At 33.3% G+C, this 20,165-nt stretch overlaps 1 protein-coding gene across 1 annotated transcript; it reads left to right on the forward strand.

Moving 5' to 3' along the window:
- Nucleotides 1-1,400: 1,400 nt before the first annotated feature.
- LOC100371988 (shiftless antiviral inhibitor of ribosomal frameshifting protein homolog) lies at nt 1,401-19,845 on the forward strand. Its single transcript, XM_002739906.4, has 6 exons — nt 1,401-1,753; nt 2,219-2,284; nt 9,621-9,773; nt 13,571-13,734; nt 13,821-13,968; nt 14,560-19,845. The coding sequence occupies exons 1-6, from the start codon at nt 1,736-1,738 to the stop codon at nt 14,833-14,835; spliced, it is 825 nt and encodes a 274-aa protein (XP_002739952.1). The 5' UTR covers nt 1,401-1,735; the 3' UTR covers nt 14,836-19,845.
- Nucleotides 19,846-20,165: the final 320 nt, after the last annotated feature.

Below are 20,165 nucleotides of genomic sequence, written 5' to 3' on the forward strand. Positions count from 1 at the left end.
TATTTACACTTGGACCAAACCATCTTGTCTTGGATGTTTTTTTTTCATTTTCTGTTATTTTTGTTTATGATTGGATACAAAAACGAACTACAAATACTCCAAGGTTTTATTGACTTCATTAAAAAATAAAATCGTTTTTGTAGGATGGAAACTTTTTGAGGTCAAACCCCCCCCCCCCCTACCACCACCTCCAAACTAAAGCAAATAAGTTTTTTATCCGACATCGATCTTTTGACGTCGTCCCTCATTATTGACTTCTCAATTTAATGTCATAATACTGTATTTGCTCCATTGCAACATTGTTACTAAAAACGACTCTTGTTGGAAAATTTGACTCTATTTTTGCTTACTTCCTGTCCAGAATATGCTTGTTATGTATTTGCGATAACAACCATAATATGTTTTTCTTTCTTTTAGCAGTTTGCAGAGCCATTAACACTAATAATTTTTTTTAAATCTCATTTAGTAATCGTGATTAGCAGCACATATTGTTCATATAAGATATACAATATCAGAAGATAGACTAGTTTATTTCTCCACTCTGTTTCGTCAGCTCTGAACATACAAACATATTTTACTTTAATTAAATTTTGTAAATGATTACGCTAAATTGTTTATTAGGTCATTCACATTTATAAGGACATGAGCTTCTAATGAAGAAAATTCACATTCACAGTATGCACATTTCTGTCAAATTTGTTTCCTGATTTTCAATTGGTAAGTAAATGCTCATCCTTCATTCCTTTCTATAAGTTGCTTCTATTGAAAAACAATTTTGAATGGAATTGATTTTACTACCTAGTATTCTATAACTAACTCGGTTGAAGTTCCAGAATAAAACATCCATCGGACGTGACATTTATGGAAAGAAATAGAACCATGCAGTTAATATTTAACTCTGGATTGTGAGATTGTAAACTTGATGAACTATGTCTCCGTTTCTGAATCACTTTCTTGCTAAATTCAAATTTGAAACTGGGTGATGTTTATACTCACTATGAATCGACCCCAATGTCTTCATAATTTCTACAATGACAGCGTTATCAGTGTATTCCGTGTTTCTTAGCAGCGATTATATCGGTAAGAAGCAGGCTATCTGTAAAGACGACAAGACGCAAATTAAATTGACCGCGGAAATCAGCAGCTGATCAAAATGGAGGATTTATTTGTAGACTCAACTACTATGTTAGAGGGGTGGTGGACGCAACTTCAATAGGGATATCTCATTATTTTTGTAATTATTATTTGTTTATTATTTCATTCACTCACTCTTTAAGTCATTCGCACATCCATTGACTTATTGATCAATTCGTTCAATGATTTGGTTTGTTCTTGACTGAATCATTGATTTGTTTATTAGTTCATTCATTTTTGTTTTGCTTTTTTGTTACGTGGAAAACTTGTGTCAAAAACACGCGTCACATTTTAACACAAACTCATATTCTTGTCAATGATTTCCGAGAAAACGTTTATGTGGTAGCTTTTCGCAGATCGTCAAGTTCATTTGGTGACCTCTAGGAATAAATTATTATTTTAATTTTTAGCATAGTAGTAAAAAATTGCCTGACGTTTTATTCATGTCACCTGCCGGCATTTCATAAATAGTGTTTGTGCGTTACGTTGTGGAGTCCACTGACACGTCCGAATAGTGTTTGCTCAAACCCAGGGAGTTTACACGCGTACTGTAACGGCGTCTACTTCCTGTTTGCCGATTTCGACGTAACGTGCCGACATTATGGCACAAATTCAGAAGGTATGTTGCATTATTTACTCGTTTATGGCCTTAACACGCGGTTTCACGATTACTAAAATGGTAATTAATCCCGCGGTTACGTCAATAAGCCCGTACTTAGGTGTGGTCACCACGTAAATCGGTTTTAAAATTGCATGATGGCGTGCCGGGTAGCGAATGTGATGAAGGCGTACCTGAACACGTCGCCAATCATGACAGATATATCAGCGGTGCGATTGTATTCGGCTCACCATATGGCGTGTTCATTTAATCGATATACCCATCGTACCTTGATAGGTTTGTAATTGTTGTAGAGGAAATTGTGAATCATACCATTCACTGTCGTGGAACATTTCTATTCCGTATAATTTCATTACATGATAAAACCTGATGTGAATTAAGGTCACTGCGTTACACATCTGATACATTTGTCAAATAAAAATTAATGTTTCCCACGCTACAACGTACACACGTCACCTATTGCAGGTTTTCTATATTGCTAAAGAAAAACAGAAATTTAAAGATGACAAGGAAGAAAAGAAGAAAGGCAAGGTAAATAGTAGTTTAATCTTGTTTAGAATGGTCTGTAAGTGTAACCGCATTTAATATGCAAATACAAAATGTATACACCATGTGCTTGTTTCCCAGAATACCTTCAATTTGATAAGAACCTGTGGCTCTGACAAGCATATACAACTTTAATTTATAAGTTGTTAAAGTAATCTTTTTTGATAATCTTATTTATAACGTTTGTATTTTTAATAGTGTTGATCTGCAGTCTTATAAGGCATCTGTTGCTAAGCAACAGACAGTGTGTATTAAGGGATGTGATTTCTGATGTTAGTGTATATGCTTCTGAACAACAACTTTTCCTGTACATTTCATTGAAATATAAATAACATGTTAATTCACATGTTTTTTGTGTCCCCTTTATGCCAACTTTACTCGCCTCCAAGGTGTTTAAAGTGCATTGGCATCTTAAAATAAATTTGAGTTTCACTGTTTATCTTATTTCAATGTAAACAAGCTGGCAATGTGTGTCAAATTTTAAAGTGTCAATGAAATGCCCACTAACACATTTCTCATTTTTGATCTGTGTACATTTATTAATTTTGTTTTTAAAAATAATAAATTATATTCAACTTAGTAAATTTGACATATTTTTTGTGTTGTAGCCACGCTCTCCCCCCTATCCTTGCGTAGTTGACTGTTTCCGGTTTTCCGACTGCTCCAGAAAAAGGCCAACAGTTTGTTTTTTTTCAAAGAGTTTTAGTGAAAGTTGTTCTCACAACAAATAGATTTACAATACTTAAATGGGATGGGCCTCATCTTATACCGTCATATATTTTGCCAATTATACTTTCATTTTCGAAAGATCTTAGAACTACTTGGATTTCAAGATAAGTTCTGTAAGCTCAGTATCACATTTTAAAGAACCAGACTCCGGACCAGGACATCGTTGTGATGGATTTCAGAAAATAAATCACATGGCTATTTTGCGATCCTAAATATTAGTTTGTGACTTCTAAGATCCTGTACAAATATTTCGCTAGTGATGCGATCACCTGAGCGTTGGTCAAACAGAAAACCACGCAACACTTCTATGCTGCCAACTGTTCTTAATTTTGTTGTCTATAAATTTCTGAATTATTTGATAATAGGTGTTGAATGATAACTTTACACCTCTGCAATTAGATGACCTTTGTTTTGACCTAATTGCTTTGTGTGCGTAATAATTCGTAGACTAAGAAATCAGACTCTAAAGAACGAAAGTAACTAAATGTTTATCGACCGAGTAATTTTAAAGGCAATGTCATAGCTATGACAACCATGTTAACCGAATCATACAGGTGTTTTAGAACATAGGTAATATAAAAATGTGAAGTTTGGTTATACATCGATCTCATTTTTTTAATACCTGGTAAATCAAACGCTGTCATTAATGCACTTGTCTTCGCTGTGACCTGACTTCACCCATTTTTAGTCCCCGTTCGGACGCAGTCCGAAAACGGGGACTTATGTTTTGCCCTGTGTGCGTTCGTCCGTCCGTCCGTCCGTGATCACCTGTATCTCGAACATGCATGGACCGATTAAGTTCAAACTTCACTCATACATCACACATTATATGGGACATATGCACATGCATTTTTTTCATGATCTGATTAACGATAGCCGAATAGCGGCCATTTTAAGGCCGAAAATGCATCAAAATCGCACATTTTCACCATTCCGGACCCGGATCTCAGTTATGCATGGACGGATTTTGTTCAAATTTGGTACATACGTTAAACATAATAGGACCTTGATGCACGTCATTTTTTTTTTTGGATCGGGTTCGAAATGGCCGACTGGCGGCCATTTTGTTTTAAAGAATTCAGTTCTGGATCCGTATCTGAGACATGCTTGGATTGATCGAGTTCAAACTTCACACACACAAGGTACATCATGTCACAAATATGTATGTGCATTTGTTTCATGATCTCATTAACGATAGCCAAATGGGGGCCGCTTTAAGGCCGAAAATGCATTGAAATCGCACATTTTCACCATTCCGGACCCGTATCTCAGTTATGCATGGATGGATTTTGTTCAAATTTGGTACATACATTAAACATAATAGGACCTTGATGCGCGTCTTTTTTTTTTTCGGATCAAGTTCGAAATGGCCGACTGGCGGCCATTTTGTTAAAGAATTCAGTTCTGGATCCGTATCCAAGACATGTCTGGATGTACATCATGTCACAAATAGAGATGTGCATTTGTTTTATGATCTGCTTAACAATAGTGGAATGATGGCCATTTTAAGGCCGAAAATGCATCAAAATCACGTATTTTCACAATTCCAGAACCGGATCTCAGTCATGCATGGATGGATTTTGTTCAGATTTAGCACAATGTGTTGTACATATGCAGGTGCATTTCGGTCATGATCTGCTTTGAATGTATATGTCACTCAAATATGAACGGAACGGGGACGTGTCATTGACAATGACTTGTAACTTGATGTTATTTCATTTGTGTGTAGTTACGCTTTAGTAGCTGTGATTCCTGAACCATGGATACATTATATTAGGTCATTTATTATTTACCCTGTGTCATTGATCATTATAATTTGATGCTTATAATATTAAAACATTTTATTTTGAATAATTTTTTTAACGTAGACAGTATCCAGCGTAAGGCCATTGATCTTAATGACCAGCTACACTAGAATTGACAGATGTCACATCTGACTCAACCCTATACCGACAATCTTGATAATCTGTGTTCATTATTGTAACCATCTTCCTCGATGAATAAATACATGTGGGTCAATTTAGTCAAACAAGAAAACTAAATAATAAAGCACCCTCTAGTGGCTTTGGCCATTGACTCTTCCTCGAGAGACGTCACTAGGGTTATTTTTGTATGCAAATGAGAAATTTATGAAGACTTATTGATGAGCCTCGTTTTGAGATACACTAAATAGACATAGACTGAGTTTGTACGTTGTTAAACTTGAAATATGCCGATTTGTTCCAACATAGGACTAAAAAGAGATTAACTCTATGTTTCTAACAAATTTATATTTACATGTACATGGATATTATTAAGACAATTTACGTTGTCTAATATTATTGCTTGATTGAAAAAATACATAAAAGACATATGGTCAACCGAAATCTACAAGTCAGTGCCATTATGTGCGTTATCCAGTGGCCATCCTATTACACCGCTTGTACAAATTGCTGATGTGAACACAAAGATTATGCGATCTTTATCTTTTTACTGGGTACAACTTCCAGTATGTTGCCGTAAGTTTTTGTAGTGAGAACACGGTACACAGTTATCAATATTGACTGCAAATTTCCTAATTTGTGGTATTTCCTGTATCTACCAAAATAACAGAACAATCATGTCAGAACTTTTCTGGATGTCAAGTTTACAGTTAAAAAGAAAAAGAAAAAGAAAAAAAAAACATATATAAAGAACACAAAAGTTGAATATTTAAATGCACTCTAAATGCTTCCACCATTGTCAAAGATGAATCACCAAACTTGATTTGACAGACCATAAATAGGGCATACTACGGTAATAGCAAATCATAGCCTCAGCCTAGTTTTAAATTGATTTTTCAAAATTTTTAATTACAGGGAACCTAAAATGTGTTATCAGAATCAGCAGATCCAACTTGCATATCACACACATAGTTCGCTGTCACACACTGCAAATGTATTTTCATCCTACACAATACTACATGTTGTGCAGATCTTCAGGTTTATCCTTTTCAAGACCAGACTTCTTCACCCAAATTTTTCTGCACTTTTTAGCTCCGCTGTTGACTTAGTCGAGCGGAGCTTATTACATGTATATGAGTGATTGTCCGTCGGCGTCCGTTGTCCGTGTCAACAATGTACTTTTTCGACTGAATGCTTTGATACTTTATGTGTATGTACCTTGGGTAGACCTCTCTTAGATTTGTTCCTTTTTCTGATGATATCTTCAATTCTCTAATTTTTGTCATTTTTGGTAAAAAGTGATATTTTCGACTTCTTGTTAAAAACCGTAAGTCCAATTGCTTTGATATCACATATATAGGTACTACATGTGGATCTCTCTCAGATTTGTTCATTTCATGATGATATCTTTGATTCTCTAATTTTTATGAATATTTTTGTCATTTTTGGTAAAAAGTGATTTTTTCGAATTCTTATTGTAAACAGCAAGTCTGATTGCTATGATACTGTACATATTCAATTTCTAATGATATCTTCTGTTCTTTAATTGAAATGTGCATTGCTAACAGCGGAGCCATCTCAGCCAACAGGCTGCTTGTTTCAATATTTCTGGAAATGAACCCTTGTTTTGGCGCCAACAGACAAAATTTGAGTTAATTTTTTTTACTTTTTACTAAAAAAATTTTGCTATTTTTGTCTCAAACATCTGAAGGAAAGTGCAGACTATAAACAGGCCTATTTTGTGAATTTGTGATGAAAAGAGGGAACTGGTGGTGAAAAGGTTATACATGTATATGTACCAATAACTACGAATGACAGTTAAAAATAGTTCTGATTTAAAATTTTTTGGTCGAAACATTAGCATGAAATAGAACACTGTTGCACACAATTAGCATACTAGGTTCACCCAATGATATATTTGTATTGGATGATATTTCCACTTTCCACTTATTTTTTGGCCTGTTGAAAATATGCATGTGATACACTACTAATTTCTATTACGTTGTCTGCAGTTCGGATTGATGTATCATAAAAACTCAGTTATCGCTCATATTTACTAATTTCAATCTAAGTCAAAATATCGTTGTATTACGGTACTGTAAAATACTTTATTTTCGCTAATTTCGCGAAAGAGATTATTCAGTGAAAATAAAATTCAGCGAATATACATTTTTTCTCCAATATTTCATATTCAACTCATCAAAAATCAGTGAAAATTAATTCCAGCTAAAATAAAGTATTTTACAGTATCTAGACAAAATTATTATAATTGTACTTTGCCAGTGTTTATTAGATTGAAGATGCATATTGATCATTCATACTATTAGTGCTGTCAACATGTCGGTCTATTTATAGAATATGAAATGATGGACAGCACGATTCAAGCATGCGCTTGTGTTGAGAGGAACATCTGTTATCCAATGCAAACCTCTGTCTATTGAGATCTAGATTCTTTTACATACACTGAAAATAGGAAAAGAAACAACAGCTTTACATCCCATCTGAATATGCCTGACTTTAATAGCGTACAGCTGGGTAGACAAAGTAATCATTACACCACAGGTCAGATTACCATGGAATTTGAATTTGCTTAAATATTAATAATCAGGAGAATTAGCAAGTTTAGCATTTATGTGTTTTTATTTTTCTATTTTTCCCTGAAAACATACGTAATAACCCCTACCACATTTTGGTATGCGCAAGTATATTAAAGCGAAGAGGTTGTCGCGAGCGTGTCCTTGAAACTTCAAGCTGCGCAGGTTTTTCGAAAAACGTAGAAAAAACACAAGAATTAGTAGAAATGTTCCTGTATAATTCATATATGTATAAGCCCTAGGGGCAGACCAATACATACATGTGTAAGCCCTAGGGGCAGACCAATTCATACATGTATAAGCCCTAGGGGCAGACCAATTCATACATGTATAAGCCCTAGGGGCAGACCTATTCATACATGTATAAGCCCTAGGGGCAGACCAATACATACATGTATAAGCCCTAGGAGCAGACCAATACATACATGTATAAGCCCTAGGGGCAGACCAATTCATACATGTATAAGCCCTAGGGGCAGACCAATTCATACATGTATAAGCCCTAGGGGCAGACCAATACATACATGTATAAACCCTAGGGGCAGACCAATTCATACATGTATAAGCCCTAGGGGCAGACCAATTCATACATGTATAAGCCCTAGGGGCAGACCAATTTATACATGTATAAGCTTTAGGGGCAGACTAGCATCTGTGATCAGTATTTACCCAACTGCCAAATAGTCATGTGACAAAAAGTGGACTTTCTTTATTACTGGAATATTTATCTCAAATTTCATAAAGTTGTTTTTTTCTGTACAGTTATCATTCAGAAATTATATCAATATGAAATTTTCAGGAGGATCAGATGAAAGTGTATATAAATAATGTTATTCAGCATTAGTTAATCCCAGCTAAATCTAAACCAGCTGTACAACATAAAACTGCCTCCAAGCCAATAGTTTCCTTACCATACCATACAGAACAGTAAAACTGTAATTGCTTTGTAAAAATCTAACAAGAGTGACCAGTGTTATGTATTACTTGTATATCATGTCTCTGAAAATAGCAGTTTTTTGCCACATCAGTGATAATGACCAAATTAACAAAATATATTTTTGGTTTGTAAAACCCTACCATAAACTTTTTTTGCCAAACATGAAAAAGTATTGCGAAATCAATGATTTCAATGAGACTTGAATAAAAATAAATTTATTATTCAGAATACCCCTGGTATTAGCCGAATTGGAAAGACTTCACTGTTAATATCATTAAATATGGATTTTATCAGACTGTACAAAATAAAAAAATTTCCAATGAAGAAAAAAAATAATTAAAAAAAAAGCAACCAGAGCTGTTTTCAAAGTTTATTTTCTATTGCTTAGTGGAATTTTATGTGATATACAAGGTTTTTTTTGTATTTGTATTCATTTGTTTGAAAAAAAGTTTTCCTTAAAATTTACCCATTTTGCAATGTTACCTGATAATGATTCAAATATGTATATATTTTTACTGACTGTAAAATACAATAAATAGATAAATGATGGATACCGGTTTATAGAATGTTATATTAACTATTTCCGCAGCAGACTTTCACCTCGACTTTTGTGCACTTCTTTCTTATATTCTTCAATATTTCTGGGAATGAACCCTGAATTTGGAGCCAACAGAAAAAATTTGAGTAAATTGTCAGTATTTACTCATAGGTTCCTATGGCATAGATATTTTACCATATCTTAAATTGTAGGCTGGTGACATAATGTATTGTTAATGATAATGTATTTTTTGTTGTCCTGAATTTTTTCAAAAATCTTGGTTGTTGTTGGAAAATATTAGGACAAGTTTCTCAAAACACATAACTGTAACACACAACAAAATGCCATTTCATGGTGCCAGGGGACAATAGCTCCATGATTTTTCAGATGAATGAACAAATGATTTATGACCAACTGTCTCAAAAATTTATGAGTACTGGGTAGGCTTCATCCTTGTTCATAGAGAAAACTGATGATGTACTGTTTGTCAAGCATTTATTATGTAACGAATGTTCTCACTCACATTTATTTATTTGTTTGTTTGTTTGTTTGTTTATTTGTTTGTTTGTTTGTTTGTTTATTCATTCATTTGTTTTTTCAGGTTCGAACAACAGGCAATGCCATAAGAATACAGACACAGACACATATTGAGTTTCAGCTGGTGTCTTCTAATGGCACACTGCGGTTTGTCATCACCGGAGTCAAAGACAATGTGGATACTGCCATTGCATTATTACAGCGGCGTCTGACAGAGGTAAGATTATAAAAAGACAGAGCAGACTTCTAGTTTTTTAGTCCCTGTTTCAGGCGCAGCCTGAAAGTCAGACTATTAATTCTTATTTCCAGTTTCCGTCTGTGATGTCTCTAACATTTTCTCAGAAATTCTGCAGCAGATATCGATGAAACTTGGCAGATTGATGAACAAGTCTCTGCCGAATATGCACGAAATTTTTCAATTTTCAAGATCTTAAAATCCTAAGTGGGTCTTTTTCATGATTTTCATCCAAAACTACCTCTCCCAACACCACTGAGAGAACAACTGAGCATGCTCAGAATCTCAAATATACCTTGGCCAATTCACTTCAGACCTCACACATACTTAAGCCTAGCCTGATTCATACAGTACAGTTGTCGCATAGGTTTTGGCTTCTTTTCGCTACAGCATCGCTTCAGCGTATTTGCATAAACAAAAGGAACTTCACTACAATGGGGCTTCGTTTTTCAAACCGCATAGCTTCGCATCAGCTTCACGTCAGCTTCAAATAAGTTATTTATTAATCTACTTCAAAACTGAGATTACTTAGTAATTCATTTTCGCCAAACCTCTCTGCATTTTCATCGACCTACTAGCTGATTGTAATCGACGAGAGTGTTTATGGTTTATTCCCGACCATGCAAGCTTGAATGATTGCTCACATTCACTTTGAATCAAATTTATATCTTTTGGGGGGGGGGGGGGGGTTCGGAGCTTTGGAATATTTAATTTTCAGCAATTTAGCTTAAATGTAAAATTCAAAAAATATAATTGACTTGCGACCATTTTATAATACACTTCAAACTTTGTGAAGGTGTCCTTGTAGCCTCGAGCATACTATGAATGTGTGTGCATAGGCTCAAATTAAAAGCCTGGCTGGGTTAGGTTGTAAAGCTGGTTGTCTATTATAATATTTGGTAGTTCATTGGATGAATTGGTACTTGTAGACTTGGACCCATACTGTAAACGCATGTCATAACTCAAATTGTGAAATTTGAATAAAATAACATTTGTTACATATATACTTTGGGTTGATAATTTTTTTAGTAGAAATTTTTGTTTATTAATAATTATCATTTGATTATTAATATTTTCTGGTACACTACGAGAACAGCTTCTGAGAGTCAAGTGAAATGTAGTGCATAGATGTGATAAGATATTCCACAGAGCTGATTAGAATACATTTGTAGGTGTGCATATTAATTGCCTAATTTGCATAGTCATTTTTCTTCATTGGGTTACTTGCTGTATTCTCAATTCTGTGGCTTCAAATACATGTATTGTAGAATACTTTATTTCCACTTGGAATTTATTTTCGCTGAAGGGATGCTTCAGTGAAAATAAAATCCAGCAAATACACTTTTTTCCCTATATTTCACATTCAATTCATCAAAAATCAGTGAATATAAGTTCCATACAAAACACCCAAAAAAGCCTATTCAGCAAAAATTAATTCCAGCTAATTAAAGTATTTTACAGTAAAACTAATGATCTAACAAATATGCAGGGCTGTTTCCTAGGTTGAGATATTATACTAAAGAAGGGTCAATTTCATGAAACTTTTGGTTATAATACATATAATTACCAAAAACTATAATTCCATACTGTCATTGTCTACACATGTATATCACCATATTTATCGGCCTTAGCTTTCTCAAATTTGTTACTTTATACCTGGATGCCGGGTTTAAATAATATAATATTGAATAATGTTGAAACAAGTATTTTGTATGCTGCAATATGGGGCTTATGGTGACCTGAATAGATCACTTGTTATCCTCCGTATGTATTGCACATCACTATTATTCCTTTGTATTTGGTTCTTTGTCACAAAAGAACTGAAACGTTTTCAGTGACATCCTGTAGAATCATCAAACAATAAAGTCAACTTATGTCACCAATCATAAAATAAAACCCACATAAATTTTACCATATTTGTTCAACAAATTTGATCAAGACTTGTAGCTTTTGGAAAATGATGACAATTTGGTTCAAAATTAACAATGAAATTAAAGAAATATTGTTAAAAATGTGCAAAATGTTTTACTAAAATTTTGTCTGGAAAAATTAGGGCATTCAATATGTTAATAAATAGATGGAATATACAGACATTGAAGTTAAATTGATGTGTGTATGAAACGAACATGTTCTGACATGAATAAAAACTTAAGGTAATTCTTTTTTTCATTGTAATTATTTAATAATTATTGAATTTTTTAATAGTTAAGTTCAATTTAAAATGGTCATTAATGATTTGTTCATACTTTTTCAATGCCACAACTGATGTGAGAATTTATATTATTTTACTTTTATTAGTATGCCCATTTGTGTACAAATAATTTGATACACAGCCCTAATGGTAATAATTTATGCTTATATTAATATTAATATTAATATTAATATTAATATTAATAAAAAAATACAAATGTGGTTAATATTGAAGCAAGTAATTGCCATAGCAACAATAATTTTTTGTTTGGGTCTACAAACATAAATACTGTATTTGCTCTATTAATGCATACATATGTGTCTATGGTCAAAATAAGTCACAGTCTGTTTTGGCAAAATCTGTTATTTTGAATCCAATCTGCAACATAAAATGATGTGCATCAATTAGGGTCCCATGTTAGGTTGTCACACATACATGTATAAGCATATATAATTTTGGCGATCAGATTCAAGATGGCTGAAAAGAGGCCATTTTAATGTTAAAATTCATCAAAATCAAGCATTTCTGCCATTCTGAACCCTGATCTCAGATACATGGACAGCTATTGTCTATCTTAGTACATATACATAAAATGAACATATATAACATGACCATAATTTTTTTCAGATCAAATTCAAAATGCTTTTCTACGTCTCTGGCATAATTTGACTGATCACAATCACAACTTTACAACTACATGATTTGAAAAAAAAAAACAGAAATAGAAACTTGTATTTTCCCGTCCTCACTTTAAATACTCTCTTACTTCCTTAGTCTATAATAATAATAATAATAATGTTTATTTGCCATAGATTACATAAAAGAATAACAATACAACAATAAATAATGACTAATAAATATTGATAAATAATAATAATATTAATCTATGGCTGGGAAACAGAAATTAGCTCATGCTAGGGTTAGTCTAGTCTGTTTCCCATCAAAATGTATTTTTAAATAGCTATTTAATTAGCATGTAATTTAATAGTCCCCGTTTGGACGAAGTCCGAAAACGGGGACTTATAATTTGGTTTCGGTCCGTGCGTCCGTCCAGAGTCATATCTCAGAATCCCTTGGACCGATTTCGTTCATTCTTTGCATGTGCCTAGTACTCTATGTGGGACATATGCACATGCAGTGGTTTAGTGATTCGATTCAAAATGGCTGACTGGCAGCCATCTTGTTTTTTGAAAATGTTGTTTTTTGGACATGCTTTGTCAGTTTTTATTGGTCGATTGACAGCCATCTGACCTTTTGGCCTTACTACTATATTTCCACAAGTTATGTACCATTTTCATTCGTATTTGGCACATACATATCAGTGTGTTTCATAATCAGATCAAAGAAGGGCGAATAACAACTGTTTTTATTTTTGGCCATATTACTACTACACGGATTGTTTTGATGTAAATAAACAATCTGTTGTATACGCCACTTGGAACTCAAGTTTCAAGGGCACGCTTTAATATGACGAGCACAAAGAGAACTTTCAAAAATTTTTGTTTGTTTCATGTTCTGATTCAAAATGGCTGACTCATTTCAGATTTTTTTACTGTTTAATTAACAGGGACTATATAATTTTTTTTAGAACAGACGCCAAGTGACCGATGATCTTCCTGATGGTGTGAAGCCATTGACAATGGAAAATTTAAAAAGACATAACATGGAATTAACAGAGAAAAGACAGTATGGGTGCGAGCCATGTGACAATGTCTTCTGGACGAAAGTGTTTCAGTACAAACCTGTTGCTAGGTAAGTTGACAGATGTGCAAGATTGGAAGATGGCACAAAAGATTTCTGTTGATTTGGATGTAAATATCAATATTCGTTTATTTCAGATGTAATAAATGTAATGTTAAGTATGATCCAATCCCAAAAGATAAAGAGTATGGTGTTGGTACATACGAGTGTACGCAGTGTGGACGTCGATTTACTGGTAAAGCTAGGGCTGATGTAGCTGCCATGTGTTATGACTGTCATATTATGGTAAGAATAATCACATACCGAGTGTAGTTCAGTGGGTAGCATGTCACCTTGCATCAGATGTAGTGGTTGTAGTTTATTTTGTAGCTTGACACTGCACATCAGAGAGGTTGTGGCGTTAATCTCCAAAGTGACTCAGCATTGAGTTTGTTCTTATGATGCCAACCAACATGCCTTGAGAGGATAGCAATATATTTGATGGAGACAATAATCTAACGGGCTGTCAGACAGCTGATATAGCTCCACTATGTGATATGCATATGATGATGTACTATCAGCAATAATAGCTCCACTCTGTTGACTTTGTCAATAGTGAAGCTTAAAATGTCAGTCATCTGCAATGAACTTTTTTTCCCTTGATCATTAACAAAACCTGGCATCTGTTTTGCTAAATGAGGCAAACGATTGGCTCCTCACATATTGTGCCCTCTGTGGGAGCTGTTGCTTCCAGATCTGTATTTGGCCTCAAAAACAGACACTGAAACAATGTTGCTTCCAGATCTGTATTTGGACTCAAACCCAGACACTGAAACAAAACAATTGTTGTTACGTTGTAGTTTGGATTATGATATTAACGTACATGTGAATTTCTAGGTATTGCCAATGGGTATTGGACATAGACCACGTGGACCGCGTAGAACCCGCAATATACATAGTTGCCAAGCTTGTCTTAATGGAACAATCCGGCCATGTCCCATTTACAAGAGGGTGGTCATAGCAAGTGTTGTTCACGATAGCAGTGGATCTACTATATCAACATTCCTATCTCAACAGTCTGAGATGTATTATCCACCGGATTCTGGAAATTCAGCTCCATCGGACGATGAGGGCGCTGCACCACCAGCTGAACCAAAACCGGGTTCTAAATAGGATTACTAAATGATCTCTTGTATGCCACTAGGGGGTGCTATTATATAATATTAACCAATAGGTGATTTTCTGTACAATTGCGAGATCTCGCGAGATGCATGAAAGACGCGCGTCGAACGTCTGCCGCAAAAATCGAACGATTTGATTTTGAACTCATTATTAAGCATGGAAATGTCCCCCAAAATACTTTCGCGTTTGTCGAATCTCACGCGATGTTTGACGCCACTAAGATGCTAGGACCTTTGTTTGTCCTGTTTTTACGTTCGAATTCATGCATAACGCGTGATTCTCGCAGTGAACGGAAAATGGTCTATTCAATTACTAACATTCCAATAGTGATGTAAAAAAAACCAAAAAAAAACCTACATTTAAAATTTCATTATTTTTCTTGTCGCTAAAATTTATGAAAATTCACAAAATGGTGCCAACTTTCTGTCAATTATTCATTTGCCAAAAAGTTTTGGAATGCAAACAAAACCACTTTATTATTACTTAAAACCCCACAGTCATCAGGTGTATTTTTTATCTGTTTTTACTTAATATAGGATTAAATCATACCACTTGAATTTGAATTATAAATGGTTAGCTATTATTAATAAAATTGAACTATAGTATGAAATAAAATCAATATATCATAAGTTTATTATCACAATCAATAATTCAAAATGGCTACTTTTAATCCATCCCCTATTGACAGCGCCCCTAGTGGCATACAAGAGGTATACACACTTTTATTCATTCATGTACGTGTGTACATTATGATTTTAATCAAACTTTAACATTGGTGTTTGTTTGTAAAGGTTCTGTAACATGTACATGTAGATATAGTTAACAGTGTAGCAAATAGTTTATACAAAGTTATCACAATGTAGCAAATAGATTTTATACAAAATTATCACATAGTAGCTAATCCATTAATACAAACTTATCACAATATAGCTGATTGATTTTATACATTTACACAATGTATGCAATCAATTTCTACAAAGTTATCTCAATATACATTTTGTAGCTAATTGATTTTATGCAAAGTTATCACACTGTAGCTAATCGATTTTATACAGTTATCACACTGTAGCTAATTGATTTTATACAAAGTTATCACACTGTAGCTAATTAATTTTAAACAAAGTTATCACACTGTAGCTAATCGATTTATACAAAGTTATCACACTAGCTAATCGATTTTATACAAAGTTATCACACTGTAGCTAATCGTTTTCTACAAAGTTATCACACTGTAGCTAATCGTTTTCTACAAAGTTATCACACTGTAGCTAATTAATTTTATACAAAGTTATCACACTAGCTAATCGATTTATACAAAGTTATCACACATAATAGCTAATTGATTTATACAAAGTTATCACACTGTAGGTAATCGATTTATACAAAGTTATCACACTGTAGCTAATCGTTTTCTACAAAGTTATCACAATGTAGCAAATTGATTTTATACAAAGTTATCACACTGTAGCTAATCGATTTATACAAGTTATCGCACTAGCTATTAAATCGATTTTATACAAAGTTATCACACTGTAGCTAATCGTTTTCTACAAAGTTATCACACTGTAGCTAATCGTTTTCTACAAAGTTAGCACAATGTAGCTAATTAATTTTATACAAAGTTATCACACTAGCTAATCGATTTATACAAAGTTATCACACTGTGGCTAATCGATTTATACAAAGTTGTCACAATGTAGCTAATCGATTTATACAAAGTTATCTCAATGTAGCAAATCAGCTTCTACAAAGTTATAACAATGTAGCTAAATAATTTTATACAAAGTTATCACACTGTAGCAAATTGATTTATACAAAGTTATCTCAATGTAGCTAATCAATTTACACAAAATTATCACAATATTGCTAATTGATTTCATACATTTCCATAATGCTGCTAATCGCTTTCTACAAAGTTATCACACTGTAGCTAATTGATTTTGTGCAAAGTTATCACAATGTAGCAAATCAATTTTATACAAAATTATCGCAATGTAGCTATTCGATTTGCACATTTAGTTATCACCATGTAGCAAATTGGCTTTTACAAAATTATCACAATGTTAAAATTGTTGCACAAAATCAAACCCCTAAAATGTAAAAAATGCTACAGTCATAGTCATACCCAGATACTATAGGAGATACATTGTACCGAATAGGTACATGGATACTTGACAGGTACAAAAAATACCGAACAGGCACTACATATCCAGATGCCAGAAAGTTACTCAGGCAGGTACCAGGTACACAGATAAGACAGGTAGTAATAAACTCAATAAGGTAGGTAACCAGATAGGATATCAGTTACCCAGATACCAGACAGCTATCAAGAGAGAATGACAACTATCCAGATAATTATGTATCCAAGACTTATGGTGTAATGTGAAGTAATGTCACTAATTTATTAAATATAATATTTAAAATATAGTTATAATTAGAACACTTTAATGAACTGTATTTTTATGACAGGATTATCAACTGGTTTATAATTTTGATTACATTGATTCATATTCATGTTATTGAATTCCGCATCTCGTACATTTCTCTGCATATTTCTATTGGGATTCAAGCTATTTTAAAAGTATTTTGTACGTTTAGCCTGTTTGTAGGATGATGTGCGTCTCAATGAGCGTACACAGGGTCAAAGGTTATGATATACTGGGTATAGACAGCTGTGAGGTATATGTTTGATTGAGTATGATTTTATTTTATTTTATTATAATGATATTAGAACAATTATAGGCCATATTACCTGATACATTACCCTGGGTCACCTATTTGGTGCATGTTCACATTGGTCAAATATTTGTAAGGATTAAACAATTTTTATGGTCTTGTATAAACATTGACCGTGGTGTGCCATAGATATTTAATGTATTCAATGATGAATTATTCCATAAAGTGCAATGCATTGTGGGGTTTTGATACCCTTCACATTTATTTTATTTTCAGTTTTATTTTGTGATTCTTGTTATGAATCATATTTGTCAGCCATTTCAAAAAAAAAAAATAACAAAACATTAACACTAGAGGGCGCTAAACTGATGAATTGTTCTTTACGGTAATTCTTTCATCACACTTTGTCCATGGAGTTTTGTTCAAAACTACTAGTAATTCGGTTTTGAAAATAATGTATAAAATATATTGGACATGATTAATTTGTTTGCATTTGTCGTTTCTGTACTTGCAATGAACTTGTCAAAAAAAAGTATGAAAATTATATGGCTATTTTTACCAGGTTTATTTTTTGAAAAATTATTATTCGCAAACACAACATTGTGTGGTCAATTACTCGTACATTTATCAAGTATTGTTTTCTCAGACATATCATTTGGGGGTTATTTTGTGACATTATGGCTAATTCAACTGCTAATGAATTTTGAAATTCATGGATGGGCATTTTTATTGCATTTTGAAGATCCTGCTTACATATATGTAAAAAATATACCTAGAATAGGTTGTTGCAGAATTACCGTATATTTGTTACAATAAAATGTACTGTGTAGGGCCATTTTATTAATGGTTACTTATAAATTGAAGAAGTTATTATAAAAATGAACCATTTTAATAATTTGAGTCATTCTCGAAAAATAAAATAAACAGTATACAATTTATCCATCGTACAATGTATTTTTGATGTAAATATTTTTGAGGAATATCGCCTTTTGATCAAAACTTAAGACATTTTAATTGGTTTATCGGTAATTGGAATATCATTTAGACATAGTCAATATTTTTAAACTGTTGTATAACAGGCCATTTTTTTCTGTGGCTTTTTTAAAATTTTAAATATATTACAGATTTTGTCATCAGTACTGCACAAACGCACGCTACACATGTGTTATCTTGTATGAGCGTGACTTCGTAGAAATAATCTTATAAGGATGAAGGGAGAGAAGCTTTTCAACTGCTAGTATTAGTTTTACCAAATAAAATATTTACTATGTTGTCATGGTTACATTTAATTACAGGCTGCCAAGTTATTGACAGCGTGAATGTCTGTTGCTGAGAGTATAAATTTTTATTTAAATTTGTCAGCAATTTACAAACTGCAAGTTACTATCAGTTTTCACGACTTTGATACATTTTTGGCTGTTGTGAATGTCATTGTGACTTGCTGTCTTCCATTGAAATGTTACAAAATTTGGAGGTTTACCTGACTAGAATTTTAGTCCCTTAAATATTGAGCAGAGAATTGAGAATGAAAGAAGATGAAAGTTGCACCTATTGTAGCTTAATTCACTGCTAAGTAAAACTGGTAACATTTAAACCACAAAATGTTCATGTATTATATCGAAGGTGTACATGTAATAAATATATACTTTGTGTGGTGCAAAGACTTGCTTCAATGGTTGCAATATAATTTATTTTATGAACAGTATTTGGTTTCTGCAGTAATTCTGTTATTTTATAATCAAGTAAAGCCAGAAATGAATTATTGGCATTAGTTGATGTTCATCTTGTCCAATCACAAGATGCATTTCTGGAAATTAATTGTGATTGGCTTAATAATGTCCAGCGTGGCGAATCACAGCATTCATTTCATATGATGAATTGTCATTGGCTTATTAGTAATGTTCATCTTGGCCAATCACAAAATTCAGTTTCAGTGACTTGTAATTTATGTAGTATTTGCTGCGTTTTACAAATGAGCAACGATTTATTTATAGATGGGGATTGAAAAACAAGATGTAATTTTGTTAATTGTATCAATCACAAAGAATATGACACTTGGAGTTGCATCTATAAGCACCCTTCTAACACAAAGTGAAACTGGCATCCCTGGTTGCCATGGTTACATTTAATGACATTTACTCGCCATAAAGTTCAAAAAGAGACTACTGAAGTGGCATATCAGTGTTAAAATAAAATTGTATATTTTTGCTTCAACTCTTTCTGCTTTAGATGTTTTAATTATGATATTTAATTTACTGGATTTAGGTATTTGTAATTTAAATGTAGATTGTATTGAATGTGATTAAAATGGCTAAGCAGATGTAATGTCTGGGTACTTTATTTGGTGAGGAATGGGGGGGGTAAAGTATAAATATAGATACATTGTATATGTAAAGATGGTGCATATTACAGAAAAGTACAATGCAGATGTACTGCCACACACCACTAGTTTCACTAGCAAATAAACTTCCCTGGTGGGAAACTAGCAAACATTTTGCATCTTAAAACACTGTTAGGAGAGTCAGTAATCTGAAGTCCAGGACATGCACAAATTGCCCATTTCTGTGGACTGGTGAATAAAAATATCAAGTCTGTGCAAACTGACCAAATGGGGTCGTCCCAAAGTGGTAATGTTGCTTTCAGAC

This window comes from Saccoglossus kowalevskii, chromosome 22 (genome assembly GCF_978046115.1).
Source record: "Saccoglossus kowalevskii chromosome 22, keSacKowa6.1, whole genome shotgun sequence".
Classification (NCBI taxonomy): domain Eukaryota; kingdom Metazoa; phylum Hemichordata; class Enteropneusta; family Harrimaniidae; genus Saccoglossus; species Saccoglossus kowalevskii.